The 14,002-nt window shown below is 34.3% G+C and overlaps 1 protein-coding gene across 1 annotated transcript; it reads right to left on the reverse strand.

Annotated features, from left to right (window-relative positions):
• Window positions 1-646: 646 nt before the first annotated feature.
• LOC145283994 (general transcription factor II-I repeat domain-containing protein 2A-like) lies at window positions 647-1,243 on the reverse strand. The gene has a single exon (XM_080133089.1). It carries the CDS (start codon window positions 1,241-1,243, stop codon window positions 647-649), a length of 597 nt encoding a protein of 198 aa, XP_079989215.1.
• Between the last annotated feature and the right edge of the window lie 12,759 nt (window positions 1,244-14,002).

Here is a 14,002-nt window from a genome sequence, read left to right on the forward strand (position 1 = left end):
AACGTTTAGCGCAGGGGTCTCAAACTCAATTTAGCTGAGGGCCGCTGGAGGCTGAGGCTGGGCGAGGCTGGGCCGCATCAGGTTTTCCACAAGAAAAAACTAAAAATAATTCTAATCTTCTCAAAGGCCTTTATTTTTATTTTTTAACACAAAATAAGATGAAAAAATCAATAAACAAATGAATAAGAAAATAAATAAGAAATGAATAAAATCAATCAATCAATCAATCAATCAATCAATCATTCAATCAATCAGTAATGAATGAATAAATAAAATAAAAATTAGGATTGAAACGTCTGTATTAACAGTTCTTTAACCTTCATGAATTGTACTGAACATGAGTGGAACATTTGAGAACATGTACTTATCTTCTGAACGTGGCTTCTCTTGCCTACATCTTGCTGCTAGAGACCTGGCAGCGCTTCCTCTCGCAGAGCTGAGCCACATTTGGCTTGAGGGAGGAGGCAGTTGAGACCCTTAGTATGGCTTGAAGATGATCATCAGTAAGTCTGGACCTGTACTAGGACTTATTGAAGTTCAAGGTGGGAAAGAGCTTTTCGCACAAGTATGTGCTCCCAAACAGGCACATGGTCCGCTTGAACATTCGGGAAAGCTCAGGGAAGCTGGGGGTCAATTCTCTCAAAAATTACCCAAGCATGTCTACTTTCCTATTCATCTCCCTGAACTTCGTTTTCAGTTCAGAGTTGCACTGCAGGTCAATGAGCTCCATTTGAAGCACAGGTGGGGCATCTTGCACATCAAAGGAGAAGGGGTCCGCAAACATTTGAAATGTGGCTTTGTGCGTCTTGAAGTCTGCAAATCTGTGATCAAATTCCTCCTGAAGCTTCAAAATGGCATCAACATACTTCTGGCCACTGAATGGTGTGCCTGCATCTACAAGTGCCTTGCATGTTGGGAAATGGCACAGGTTTTTCTGAGAGAGCTGGGTTTTACATAACATAAGCTTTGTGGAGAATGCTCTGATGTTGTAATATGCAGCACTGACAAGTTTCCCCTGGCCTTGTAACTTCTTGTTCAGTGCATTAAGCTCATGTGTGGTATCAACAAGAAAAGCCAAGTCCATGAGCCATTTGAGATCACTTAGCACAGGGACAGCCACCCCATCTTTCTCCATGAAGGCTTTCACTTCTTCCCTCAGCTCGAAAAATCTCCTCAATACTTTTCCCCTGCTGAGCCAACGTACCTCGGTGAAGTAAAGCACATCCCCATATTCTGACTCCATTTCCTCTAAAAAAGCACGGAACCTTTGGTGCTTTAAGCCCTTGGATCTGATTTAGTTGATGCATTTCACAACCACAGACATCACATTGTCAAACTTGAGGCATTTGCTGCAAAGGGCCTGCTTATGGATAATGCAGAGCAAAGCAATGGCCTCCTCTACACCCTCCTCTTCCAGTTTTTTTTTTTTTTTACAAATGCCACCAGTCCATTTTTCCTCCCTGTCATTGATGGGGCTCCATCTGTAGTAATTCCAACAAACCTCTTCCATGGCAAACCGGCATTCTCAATGGCATCACACAGCTGGTGAAATATCTCCTGAGCAGTGGTCTGGTCGTGCATTGGAAATACTGTGAGCAACTCCTCCATCACTTCAAAATTGTCATCCACACCACGGACATAGATTGCGAGCTGGGCAGTATCGGTGATGTATGTGGTCTCATCAAGAGCGACTGAGTATCCACTGAAACATTTGGCTTTCTCACATAGTTGATCATAAATGTCACTTGACAGGGCAGAAATGCGCTCTGCCACAGTGTTGGCAGAAAGGCTTATGTTGCTAAACTGACCTTTCTTTTCTGGACAGACAATACTTGCAGCCTGTAGTATGCACTTTTTGACAAATTCACCTTATGTGAATGGCTTTCCCGCCTTAGCAATCATCTCACTAACCACGTAGCTTGCTTCGATTGCTGCATTATTCTCTTTGGTAGCTTTCTTGAAGAAATTTTGTTACCTCAGTAGACATGCTTTAAGATTGGCAACCCGGTTGGCTCTCTCATCTCCCTGGTATTTTGCATACTCCTCAGCATGTCGAGTTGTGTAATGACGTTTCAAATTATATTTCTTGTGCACCGCCACTTTCTCAGTGCAAATAAGACAAGTTGGAGTGCCCCTGTGCTCAATAAAGAAATATTGCATTTCCCACTTTTCCTGAAATTGTCTGCAGGCTTTGAAAAAGACATGTTTGGGGCTGTAATATATATGATCTCACTTGATGTCGCTGTCGCACTGAAGTTTCCATCAAGTGTTTAGCTGACGCACAAAAAAACGTTTTTTTTGTGTGTGTATGTAAGATATTCAAGTATTTTTTTAACTGAAGAAAGGTGGAAAAAAATGTGGTTTATTTTACTCACGTCTACGGTTCTCTTTGAAAGCGTTTGCGACGTAAATTTGACAGTTACTTGTAATTTTCCAGGAAAACTCCAAAATGTGTTTCTTTTCCTTCCTTCAAGCCTGGTTAAAATTGGTTGTTGGTTCCTTGAGGTTGTAAGTTCTTTAAGTCGGATCGGGGTCAGAGAAAGAGAGAGAGAGAGAGAGGGGAGGGAGAGAGTTAGTAGTAAATAGCAGGAGAGAGGAAGTTCAACTTGAAAAGAATTATATTTGTATGTTGAAATTGTCTATATGTCTATCAAATGTATATATAGTGTATAAATTTGAAGAAAGGGGGTGCAAAAAGTCCGCAAAGCATTTGTAATTTTTCTAAAAATGAACTTGAGAAAGAAAGATTATATTTATCTATTTCAACATATAAAAAAAAAAATTAAAACGTATATACCCTAATTTTAATCTTAGCGACATCAATTACTTTATGATAGCAAAAACTATTCTGGGCAAAAACTGGACGGACAGTCAGTAGACAACTAACTTCAAAGGGATAAACCCCTATTGCCACCACTGAGCCCATCCCTTCCTTGTTTTATTTCAGATTGGGGAAGTTAAAACTTTTGAAACTAAAAACAAAGTCAAAACAAAACTCAAAAACAAAATAAATTTAGTTTTAACATAACCAGAAATGGATTCTTATTTTTCATTCTTTTTTTTGTTTTTTAGAAATTTAAAATATATTCTAAAAAACGAATTAAATATTGGCAATAGCCATCTTTTATGCTAATAGGAATATGAACAAGAATAAGTAACCATTTTATATTGAAATACAAGTTCAATTATTCTTGTTTCAGTTTAATTGGAATTTACATACATCAATTACACTTGGTCTATTAGTGACGGTCGGTACAACAAAACACGAGATTTATTTGATCACATTTTATTTACGCACCATTCAATATTTTTAATTTATAAAATAAATTTAAATCTAAATTAGACATATAGCTAAGGTATGAGTCGGAATCGTACTTGGGAATTGTTAATCGTTAATCGGAATCGTTAATCAATATTTTCCTGGAATCGTTATCGGAATGGGAAAAAAATTAGGAATCGTCCCATCACTATTAATGACATTATGCTGCAACCTTAGACTGGGATTATGTTGTCCTGCTGGACAAAACAAAAACAAAACTTTTTTTGGAAGTGTTGTGAACGCCGCGATCTGGGACGAATGTCCGCGTGTGCCTAAACGAGGCAGTCAGCCATTCATGCAGACAACCAGGCACGGAAGAAAATGCTCCATGGCAACGCTGCTGTAACTTTCTATATACTCCACCGTGATTGGTAGGTTCGTTGAGCTCTGCACAAAACAGTGTAAAGTGCCATTCATATCAAACTCGCGGGCCGCACTAACATTAAACTTTAAAAATAAGGCGGGGGCCACAAACTATCGACCTGCGGGCCGCAAGTTTGAGACCCCTGGTTTACAGGGAATATGAACTGGAATAGATACATTGAGAGCATTGCCAAGGCTGCTGCAAGGAAGATTGGCTCCCTCTACCGGGCTAGAAAACTACTTACACCTGACAGTATCCTATACCTCTATAAGGCCACCATTCGTCCATGTATGGAGTACTGTTGTCACATCTGAGCTGGTGCATCTGCTGCTTGTCTCTCGCTCCTGGACAGGGTTCAAAAGAGAGTTGCCAACCTGATAGGTCCTGAACTGTCATCTAGGCTTCAGCCTCTGTCACATCGACGAGATGTTGCATCTCTCTGCCTGGTCTACAAATACTTTAATGGCGAATGCTCTGATGAACTGCAAACACTTGTACCTCCCCGACGTAACTACCCCCGACAACCCGACAAGCTACTAAGTCTCATCCCTTTACAGTAGAGATCCCTAGGTGCAAGAAAGCCTTTTACTCCAATAGTTTCTTCCCCAGAACTGCGGGTCTTTGGAACTCCCTTCTGGGATTCTGCTTTCCCAACTGCACTGATATGCAGAAGTTCAAGTGTAATGTTAGCAAACATCTTTCTACTCATCCCCCTTCATAATGACCCCGCTTATTAAGTCCCTGATAGTAGCCCCCTGCTTCAAAGTGGCACTGTGCCTTGTTTGGGGTGAAAATTAAATAATATATATATATATATATATATATATATATATATATATATATATATATATATATATGTATATATTTATATAAAAATTAGCTTCATCAGGGTTTTAGGTCCAATCCGTATTATTTTTTTTTTTCATTTTGTTGTTATGAGGTGGAGGTAATCCTTGGAGAAGAAAAAATAACTTTTCACTTCATACCGCACACATTAAAATAACTGACCGCACGTAAATTTAAATGTTTCTTCTCCAAGGATTACCTCCTCCTCATAACAACAAAATGAAGAAAAAAATATGGGCTGGACCTAAACCCCTGGTGAAGCTAATTTTTAGCGAAATATTGGAATGTAACACCAACAAAGTAAATAAAAATGATTTTTTCATTTCATGACATTTAAAGCTTTTTAATTTATTTTTAAATTCTATTCAAAATAAATGTCTTCTAAATGTGTAATTACTTTTATATACTTCAGAAAAATTTAGTAAAATTTGATATACAGGTGGCCACAAAGTCACGCATCCATGTTAATTAAAAAAGTTTTAAAAATTAAAAAAAAGTTATAGCAGTAACATTTATTCAAATTCAAAGTTCTTTACAAGGATTACAATTGTTCGATATGTTCGCCGTTTGAAGCTATGCACGAGCCAATACGAAATTCAAAGTTCCTGTAGACACGATTCAGTAAATCAGCATCAGCATCAATTTTAAGACAAGCATCAATAATACGACTCTTCAGATGATCCAAATCACGAATCTCCGTTGAATAAACAATTTGCTTAATGTGACCCCAGAAATACATAAATTATATTAATAAATAACAAAGTCACGCACCAATTTAAATTCTTATTAAAAATTAACATTGGTGCGTGACTTTGTGGCCACCCTGTATATATATATATATATATATATATATATATATATATATATATATATAGTGATTAAGTAAAATTTTATATATATATATATATATACATATGTATATATATATATATATATATATATATATATATATATATATATATATATATATATATATATTGGTGACGTGCAGGAATACAAAATAATATTATGTACAAAAATTAAAAACAACTTTTTTTACAGGTACATATTTTCGACCGATCTTCCAGTCTTCATCGGTGGAGTGAAAGTGATGAGCATACACGGGGAAGAGGAGAATCAAAAAGGAAGGAGGGGGAGGAGGAGCAGGTATAACCAATGACAAGGTGCCACGTCAGTTTTAAATATATGATGATTGCAACGTCTTGTCAGACGAGTGCCACTCCCTCAGATATTTAAAATCCATGAGCCCAAATACCTGAGGGAGTATCTATACAAAGATGATGTTACAGAGTCTTAGCTTTGTACGACAGCTAAGTCGCTCTCTCGGTTCCAAATGTTGAGATCAAGCAACAAGCGAGAGCAAGATAGCCAGCAACAAATTCAACTGCAGACCAGCTTAATGCGGGTACTGATCTCCAGCTTTATGTTTTTTTTTAAATCAGAGATTTGCTTCTCCTAGAAAGGCTGCCTTCACCACGGTTTACGGGAGCCCTCTCCACCCCAATACACATATACACAAACACACAAATATACACGGTGCTAGTTGGCCGTTGACCCAGAAAAAGAGTTCATTCGCCCTTTGGAAGGTCTTGTTTTTAATCCTTCAGGGAGACTAGCCACCCTCCTCACCAAACAAGTCTGGTGGGAGAACCAGTTTAGTCGCCGGTGACCCGACCATGAGGCAGGTAGTACTGGGTTACATACTGGTAAGTAGCATATCACATGATATTTAAATATATACACATATAAGTACGCACATACACACATGCACACAGTATATATACACATATAAACGAAAAATTAAAAATTAAACAGTATATATATAGCGAGAAAGAGAAAGACAAGAGAGAGAAAGAGAGAGGAGATAACTAAAAAACAAACTATTCGTGTTTCACTTTTGATATTTAGTATTATTTTAGCCTTCTTTGCGCATTCGCTAACATTTACTGCATCAACATTTATACTTCGTGTTACATTTGAAAGTTAATACTATCCGCAGGTGACGTCTTTATTCCAAATCGGCGATATTTCTATTTTCTGATAGCGCGGCACTAAATAAGCTCGGTGATAAAAACCAACTTAGTCGTTTTAGGACATTTTGATTTGACGCTAATTGCAGCGTTCTCAGACGAAAAAGAATCGACCAGGGAGTTGGCAAAGAATTTCTACGATTTATGGAGTGTATTTTTTTTCCTTTATTTTTATTTATTTTTTTTTTTTAAGTAGCGCTACAAATACAATTCACAGAAACAATTTGAATTGCCGGAAATTAGGTGTTTGTAAGTTAGGTAGGTGCAGTCCGTATTTGCTAAGCATTTCTGTTAGTCATTACACATACGTTTAAAAAAGGTGGAAGATTATTCGACTTCCTATTAGAAAATATAGTTAATACTGTTCCATCTAGTTCGAGTAATTTATACATGAGAGACCAACCTTCAAATTAGTAGAGAAATAAAAAGTTCACAGGATAACTGAGCAAAAGATACGAATAAATTATATATATATATATATATATATATATATATATATATATATATATATATATATATATATATATATACATATATTCTTCAGAATAGTTTTTATTTAACAATCAGTTGTTATGGAAACGTCAGATTGTAGGTTTACAAAATATTACTGGAAGTAATATTCTATAAGTTATCCCATCTAAATAAGAATTGCTCGATATGCAAGATAGAGCAAATTCATTAAATTGTAATTCAATTAATTAAAAAAAAACTCTCATTGAAATGAAATGAAGTGGTTGAGTTTCATATCAAAGAATTTTTATTATTCTAAGCAAGACAAAGCATGCTTTAGAAAACTAATCTCCTTAACCTATAGGGTTTCGATGTCTACCATCTCATCAGAGGAGAGAAAATATTAGCAAATACTTATAAAGGTATGCACCCTATTTGCTAAAGTCAGTGAGACATGGAAAGTCAAAATAACAAATTTGTCAGAAGTACTCCTCTGATGTGACGGTAGACATCGAAACCCTATAGGTTAAGGAGATTCATTCTCTAAAGCATTCTTTGTCTTGCTTAGAATAATGAAAATTATTTGATATGAAACTCAACCACTTCATTTCATTTCAATGAGAGTTTTTTGAAATTCATTGAATTACAATTTAATACATATATATATGTATATATATATATATATATAATATTTTAAAATATATTAACGGGGATACGGCGTTACAATTAATACAAAATATGTTTACTATCTTTCACAATGCTTAGCTCTCCCTTTTTTACATTTACATTACAACAAACTTTATATTTTCAGATACTTTTACTGGTGTTTTGTTTACTTAATTTCATTCACCCAAAGGAAGTCTCGCAATAAACATGAAACGTTGATGAATACTTGTCTTAGTTTGTTCCTTTTTATTTCTCTCTCTCCCTCTCTCCCTCTCTCTCTCTCTCTTTCTCTCTCTCTCTCTCTCTCTGTATATATATATATATATATATATATATATACTGTGGAAGCAAAATCAAGACTTCAAAAAGGTGTTGATGGCAACAAAAAGTGCATTTCATTTTACGTTACAATTGTTTCCATATCCAGTAATCTGTGTTTATTTTCAAAAAGACTCTCATTTTTAGAAAGTTCTGAAACTCTTTTAGAAATGTTGGGAATCGGCGCTTTCTTCATGCATTTCGGATGGTTCAATCGGTAATCTATGTAGAATGTTTCCTGGTTAGGTTTGTGATACGGTTCGTATGTGCTATCGTTTAAGTTGAGGGTAACGTCCAGAAAGTTTACTATGTTGTAATTGCTGTCCATTGTTATCTCTAATCCAAATTCCTTAAAAAAAATTTCGGGTGTTTTTTCTTGATTTTTCCGTAATACGGTCGCTATAATTAACTACGGAAAGTGCCTCATCCCTTTAAAGTCCCCCATTTAAACCTGGAAATTTCTTGTCAATCGCCTTTAGTAAGTAAAGACCAATCGAGTCATTGACGATTAGTCTGGGGAACCCATTGTGATGTCAAAATGGCCCTCTCTATCTTTTCTAGTCCACAATTCACCATTATATCTGATAAATGTTTTCCTGGCTATTTTTATAATTTCAATTTCCAACTTTGTTAAGTCGGCTTCATCTTCTGCTAGTTTAAGTGCTTTCTTAAATAGTGCAGGGGAAATGGAGGGGTAGTACGCATCTATGTCGAACATGATAAATTTGCTTTTTTGCTTTTTAGGGATCTTATCAAACCACTTGATTACTTCACCTGAAGAAATCCAGAGGTTGTGCTTAATTTTCAAGTTTAAGGTTGGTATGATGATTTCTAGTGTCTTTTTACTGATATTATTTATGTCGGATGCGCATGGGGCTATAAGTCTAATACTGGGTTTATTATTGAAGTCCGGTTTATGGTCCTTCGATAGAAATCGAGGGTTAAGTAGGGTGTACATTTTCTCACATATTTTTAAAGCTTACATGTTCATTCTAAATAGATCCTCTTCAGTTGCTTTCTTGTATTTATTATTAAGTTCAGTTAGAATGGGATTATTATAAGTTTGAAAACTCATACTGTAAATATTCATGGTTTTATCTGCTGGGACCATAAAGTTAGGGTTGTCCATTATTTTTTTTTAAAAGTCTTATTAATGTTTCTTAACTTAAGGTTTAAATATGCATGCTTTTTTTACTTTTAAACCCGTTACCATATTTATCAGGTCCAGCTCAAAACGTTCAAAGGATTGTAACTGTGGCTGGCATTTTCTAGTTTTTATCTGGTAGAGTTTGTAGTAGTTCACGCTGTCTTCCTTCGAAGGGTTTCCATTCAAGCCTTTATCAACAGCGGCGGTGATATTTTTTCCTCATTATTTTTCATAGTGTGGTGATATACGTTCCATCTGATTCGTTTAATGAAATCCTTTACCGCCTGGATCATGCTTATTGTGTATTGCTTGTGTCCTGGAATTGCTATGTTCTTTAGTTAAAAGGTGATTTCCTCTTTTGAGAACATGTTGTATGTATTAATGTATTTTTTCAGCTCACAATACGGAGCAATATAGACTTATATATAATATACTGAGTTCGTGTAATTCAGTAAGTTCTCATATACAAATGAGTTTTAAGCCAAAAATTAATTATTGGGAAATAATGAAAAAACGAGATCTAATAAAAACACAATTTAAATAGCTTAGGGTTTTCTGTGAAAACTTCTCATGACTCTGTTCTTAAATAAAGATAGGAAAATTAGCCGATATATTAATATTTTAATGGGCTTTTCCGTAATTACAGTAAAGGTAAATGTTTCTCACATGCTTTTTCCGTTAAGGGATTTTTTTCTTTTTTCTTTCTATTCAAAAAATGCTATATTGCCAAAAGTGTGTTTATTCATAAAGTCTGAAGAAATGCTGGTTTTGGAAAATTTTCAAACGATATAATGTTGGAAATTGTTCGACTGGACATGGAAACAATTGTAACGTAAAAATGAAATACACTTTTCGTTGCCATCAACACCCTGTTTGAAGTCTTTATTTTGCTTTCACAGTATATTAATGCTCAATTATGAAATATGATGGTTTTGTAGCTTACTCCTTAAGTAAACTCTTTTTTGCTTACAACTCATTGGTATATGAAAACTTACTTTTCGTACTTAATTCTAGCGATCGTATTACAGAAAAATCAAGAAAAAACATCCGAAATTTTTTTAAGGAATTTGGGTTAGAGATAACAATGGACAGCAATTACAAGATAGTCAACTTTCTGGACGTTACCCCCAACTTAAAAAAATAACACATACGAACCTTATCACAAACCTTACTAGAAAACATTCTACATAGATTACCGCTCGAACCATCCGAAATGCATGAAGAAAGCGATGATTCTCAACATTTCTAAAAGAGTTTCAGAACTTTCTAAAAATGTGAGTTTAAAAAAAAGGAATACTACAATGATGCCCTTATGAGATCGGGATATAACGGAAAAATTAAATATAATAGGGCCAATTTTAGTAACTACAAACCTAGCTACGTAATCTCGTATAACATGGCCATGATAGCTAGAAAAACCCAAAGATCATTAAGGGAAACGTTGAAAATGATCAAAAGAATAAGAACGGTGGCGGAAATAATAACAGCAGAACAGGTAAGGATGACGGTGGTATCATTAATAAGAGAAATAGACGCAAGAGACAAGTTTGGTTCAATCCACGATTCAGCGAGCATATCGAAAATAATATACCTAATGAATTCTACAGAATAATAGACCAAAACTTCTCCCGGATAATAAATTAAGCAAAATAATAAATAGAAACTCTATACAATTATCTTTCTCAACGTCCAGAAACTTAACTAACACTATAGTTAGCTCCAACAATAGAAAAATCAGCAAAATAAGGAACAATAACGAACTAGCATCAAACGAAAGTATCCTAAACAGAAAATGTAATTGCAGAATACCTGGAAATTGTCCGTTGGATGGGAAATGTCTAACTCGGAAATAGTGTACAAATGCGAGATAAAAACCGATAACAACTAAGAAGATATATCTGGGAGCCACAGGAACAGTGTTTAAGGACAGATATAGAAACCACGTAGTATCATTTAAAAAGGAACCTGAGATAGAAACTAATAGGTATGGCGTAAACGATAGCAAGGGGGTGGGTACAAGAATCAACATTAAAAATAAAAACAAAAAGAGGAATACAACTGCATTAGGTGATTGGGTTAGGGAACTTAACAGAAATAATAAAAAGTTTGGAATTAAAATGGGCAGTAGTAGATAGCTGAAGAAAGTACAACCTCGGGATATCCAAAAGGTGCAATTTATGTTTATTGGAGTCTTTCTCCATAGTGAATTCCAAAGAGGAAATTTTGAAAAAAAGACTTGATGCCATACAGGGATGTCTTCACTGGAATAGATTTCTGCTATCACGCCTTAAATGTAACTGAGGTATAATTTTTACAACAATAAGTATCATCGGATGCTAGGATTAAATTTTAGTGTAGAATTAAATAGCTAGAATTTGTATAATCTAAATGAAGGATCCAAATCTAACATGTGAATATAGTTCCTATTATTCTAAACCGGGTACGAAATATAAATAAAGTATCTAAAAATGGAATTTTTCTCCATAACGGTAAGCAATTTTTGTATTCATTTGTAGCAGTATTGACGGCAAAATAAGTGATACCCTCTTCAAATCAATAACTTAACAATTAAACTATTTTTTATTCAAAATTAAATTAGCCATTTTGGGGGCTGAAAATTAGTTTAATTGATTTTGCCATCTGACATCTTAAGTTGGTAGAATCCACGCTGATTTACTTATTTTCTTTACCCCCTGTTCTAAATGTTTTTTACCCATAAATGCAGGAGTAGACATCTTCTCATCGGAGTGTAACACATTTGTAGCTAGTGGGTGGTTTTGCTGTCAGAATAATAATTAGTGGATATATAATGTTTTATTTAGATACCCAAGAGTACAATACACGAATTATAAGACATGAGCAGCATAAGTGATTAATAACAGACGTGGGTTAAACCCATGGGTAAAAAACATTTTTTAAGATTAAAAACATAATTTTTATCCTTAAGTTGTTAAATAAACTATTGTAGCAGGTCCTGGATCTGTCTGATTAAATTAATTATTAAATCACAGACGCCTTCTAGTAATCAATGAACCGGAAACATCAAACGGCCTGAATTATCTCCCTTTAGCTGTTACAGGAAATAAAAATCGGCCCAGTTTCCAACAGAATTAACTAGTAGCAATTAACAACATAATTGAATTATCTCCCTTCATAATTGTCTTTAGAAACGACATGAAACATTCAAGTAGCATGACAATAAAGTTTAAGACATTAAATAATAATAAATAGATTAGAAAACCTCACTGGAAATGTTGTACAAGGATGTATATATATATATATATATATATATATATAATACAGTCTTTTTATTTATTCTCATATTCAAATAAACTTTAAACCTAAAATGGTCTTAGATCGAAGTACCACAATAACGATAAACTGTAAACATTACTTGCCACTAATACGAAACTAAAATTAACCGTAACGTTATTGCAAGCTTGTTACGGTCATACTATAAATATAGAAATGAAAAATTTTAAAAACTCTTTCTATAAAAAAAAATAATTATTGGGAAATAATTAAACAACGAGATCTAATTTAGGAACTCAACGAATGGGATATATATATATAAAATTAAATGGCTTAGGGTTTTCTGTGAAAACTTCTCATGACTCTATTCTTAAATAAAGGTACGAAAATTAAGCGATATATTAATATTTAAATGGGCCTTTCACAGACTAGGAAAATGTCTTCGAGGCCAGTATTTTTTTTTCTCTTTGTCAAAGAACAACCAATATGCATGAGGACGGTCGAAAGACAATCCGACCGAAACGCTGCACAAATAATGAGAATAATTATCCAATCAACACAAGTAATATAATAGAATTATTGTTTCAAATCAAAACATAATAAAAAGATGCACACTTCAAAATTAAGCGTGACGGACATATTTTTATTTTCAAATGTGCCAGATGTTCTGAAACACTTTTTCATGCTTAAACGTTACAGACTAAAACAGATGCTGTTTAAGTTGAAATATGACAGAAAACAAAACTTACAAACGTATTTAGCGTACCAAAGAAATGTTCTTATTTACTTAAGCACGAGAGATTAAAAAGGAAAACAAATACAAACTGCTTTCTTTCCCCATTCTTTCACTGATGTTATTATATCTGTGACCATTAAGAGAAAAAGCTAGGCTACAAAAATAATTTGCTATCGATAACCTCATTCAAAAGACAGTTATTTGGGCAGTTTACCATATTTTGCTCAAAGGATACAGCATAGAAATTACCTGTTGTCACGCACGGTGCTGAAAATATTATTTGTGTGAATTCAGGATGTCAGGTTTTACTGACATCCTGAATTCACACAAATAATAAGATGCTTTGAGTGCTGTATTGTACGCGCAATACGCTTAAACATGATATTTTAATTCATGCAGATTGTGTATGTATCATTATAGAATCAATCTTCTATTGATTATTTTATATTACGAGGAATAATTTCCCTGTGGACTAATTCGCAAAAATATTTTAATACGATTAATATCATCGAATTCCGACTACGTTTATTTGCTATATCACATCATCTTGACGATATATGCTCTGGAAACGTCACTTTTAATTAATGTTTAATTCGAAAATATGCAGACGAAGAAATGAATTGTGGCATATAAAAGGTGCCTCCTCCTTTATTGAAAATAAACTCATTAATAAGAAAAAAAATAAAATAGTGAAGTACACAAGGGCTTGAACTCAGAATCATTTGAACTGGAGTCGAATGGTCTATGACTGAGCAATTTCTTTAGTTGACAATAAATATTTTCTCAAAAAAAAAAAAAAGGAATCATTGCTAAGATTTTATTATCTCCCTCGCCGGTGTAACGTATAAATATTCCCCTGTAAAAATTATTCTTT

Source organism: Euprymna scolopes, chromosome 8 (assembly GCF_053919585.1).
Source record: "Euprymna scolopes isolate OS-2025 chromosome 8, ASM5391958v1, whole genome shotgun sequence".
Taxonomy (NCBI): Eukaryota; Metazoa; Mollusca; class Cephalopoda; order Sepiida; family Sepiolidae; genus Euprymna; species Euprymna scolopes.

What these genes read in the sequence shown, in the direction of transcription:
- LOC145283994 (XM_080133089.1), bottom strand. Translation starts at nt 1,243, where the DNA reads ATGGAGTCAGAATATGGGGATGTGCTTTACTTCACCGAGGTACGTTGG.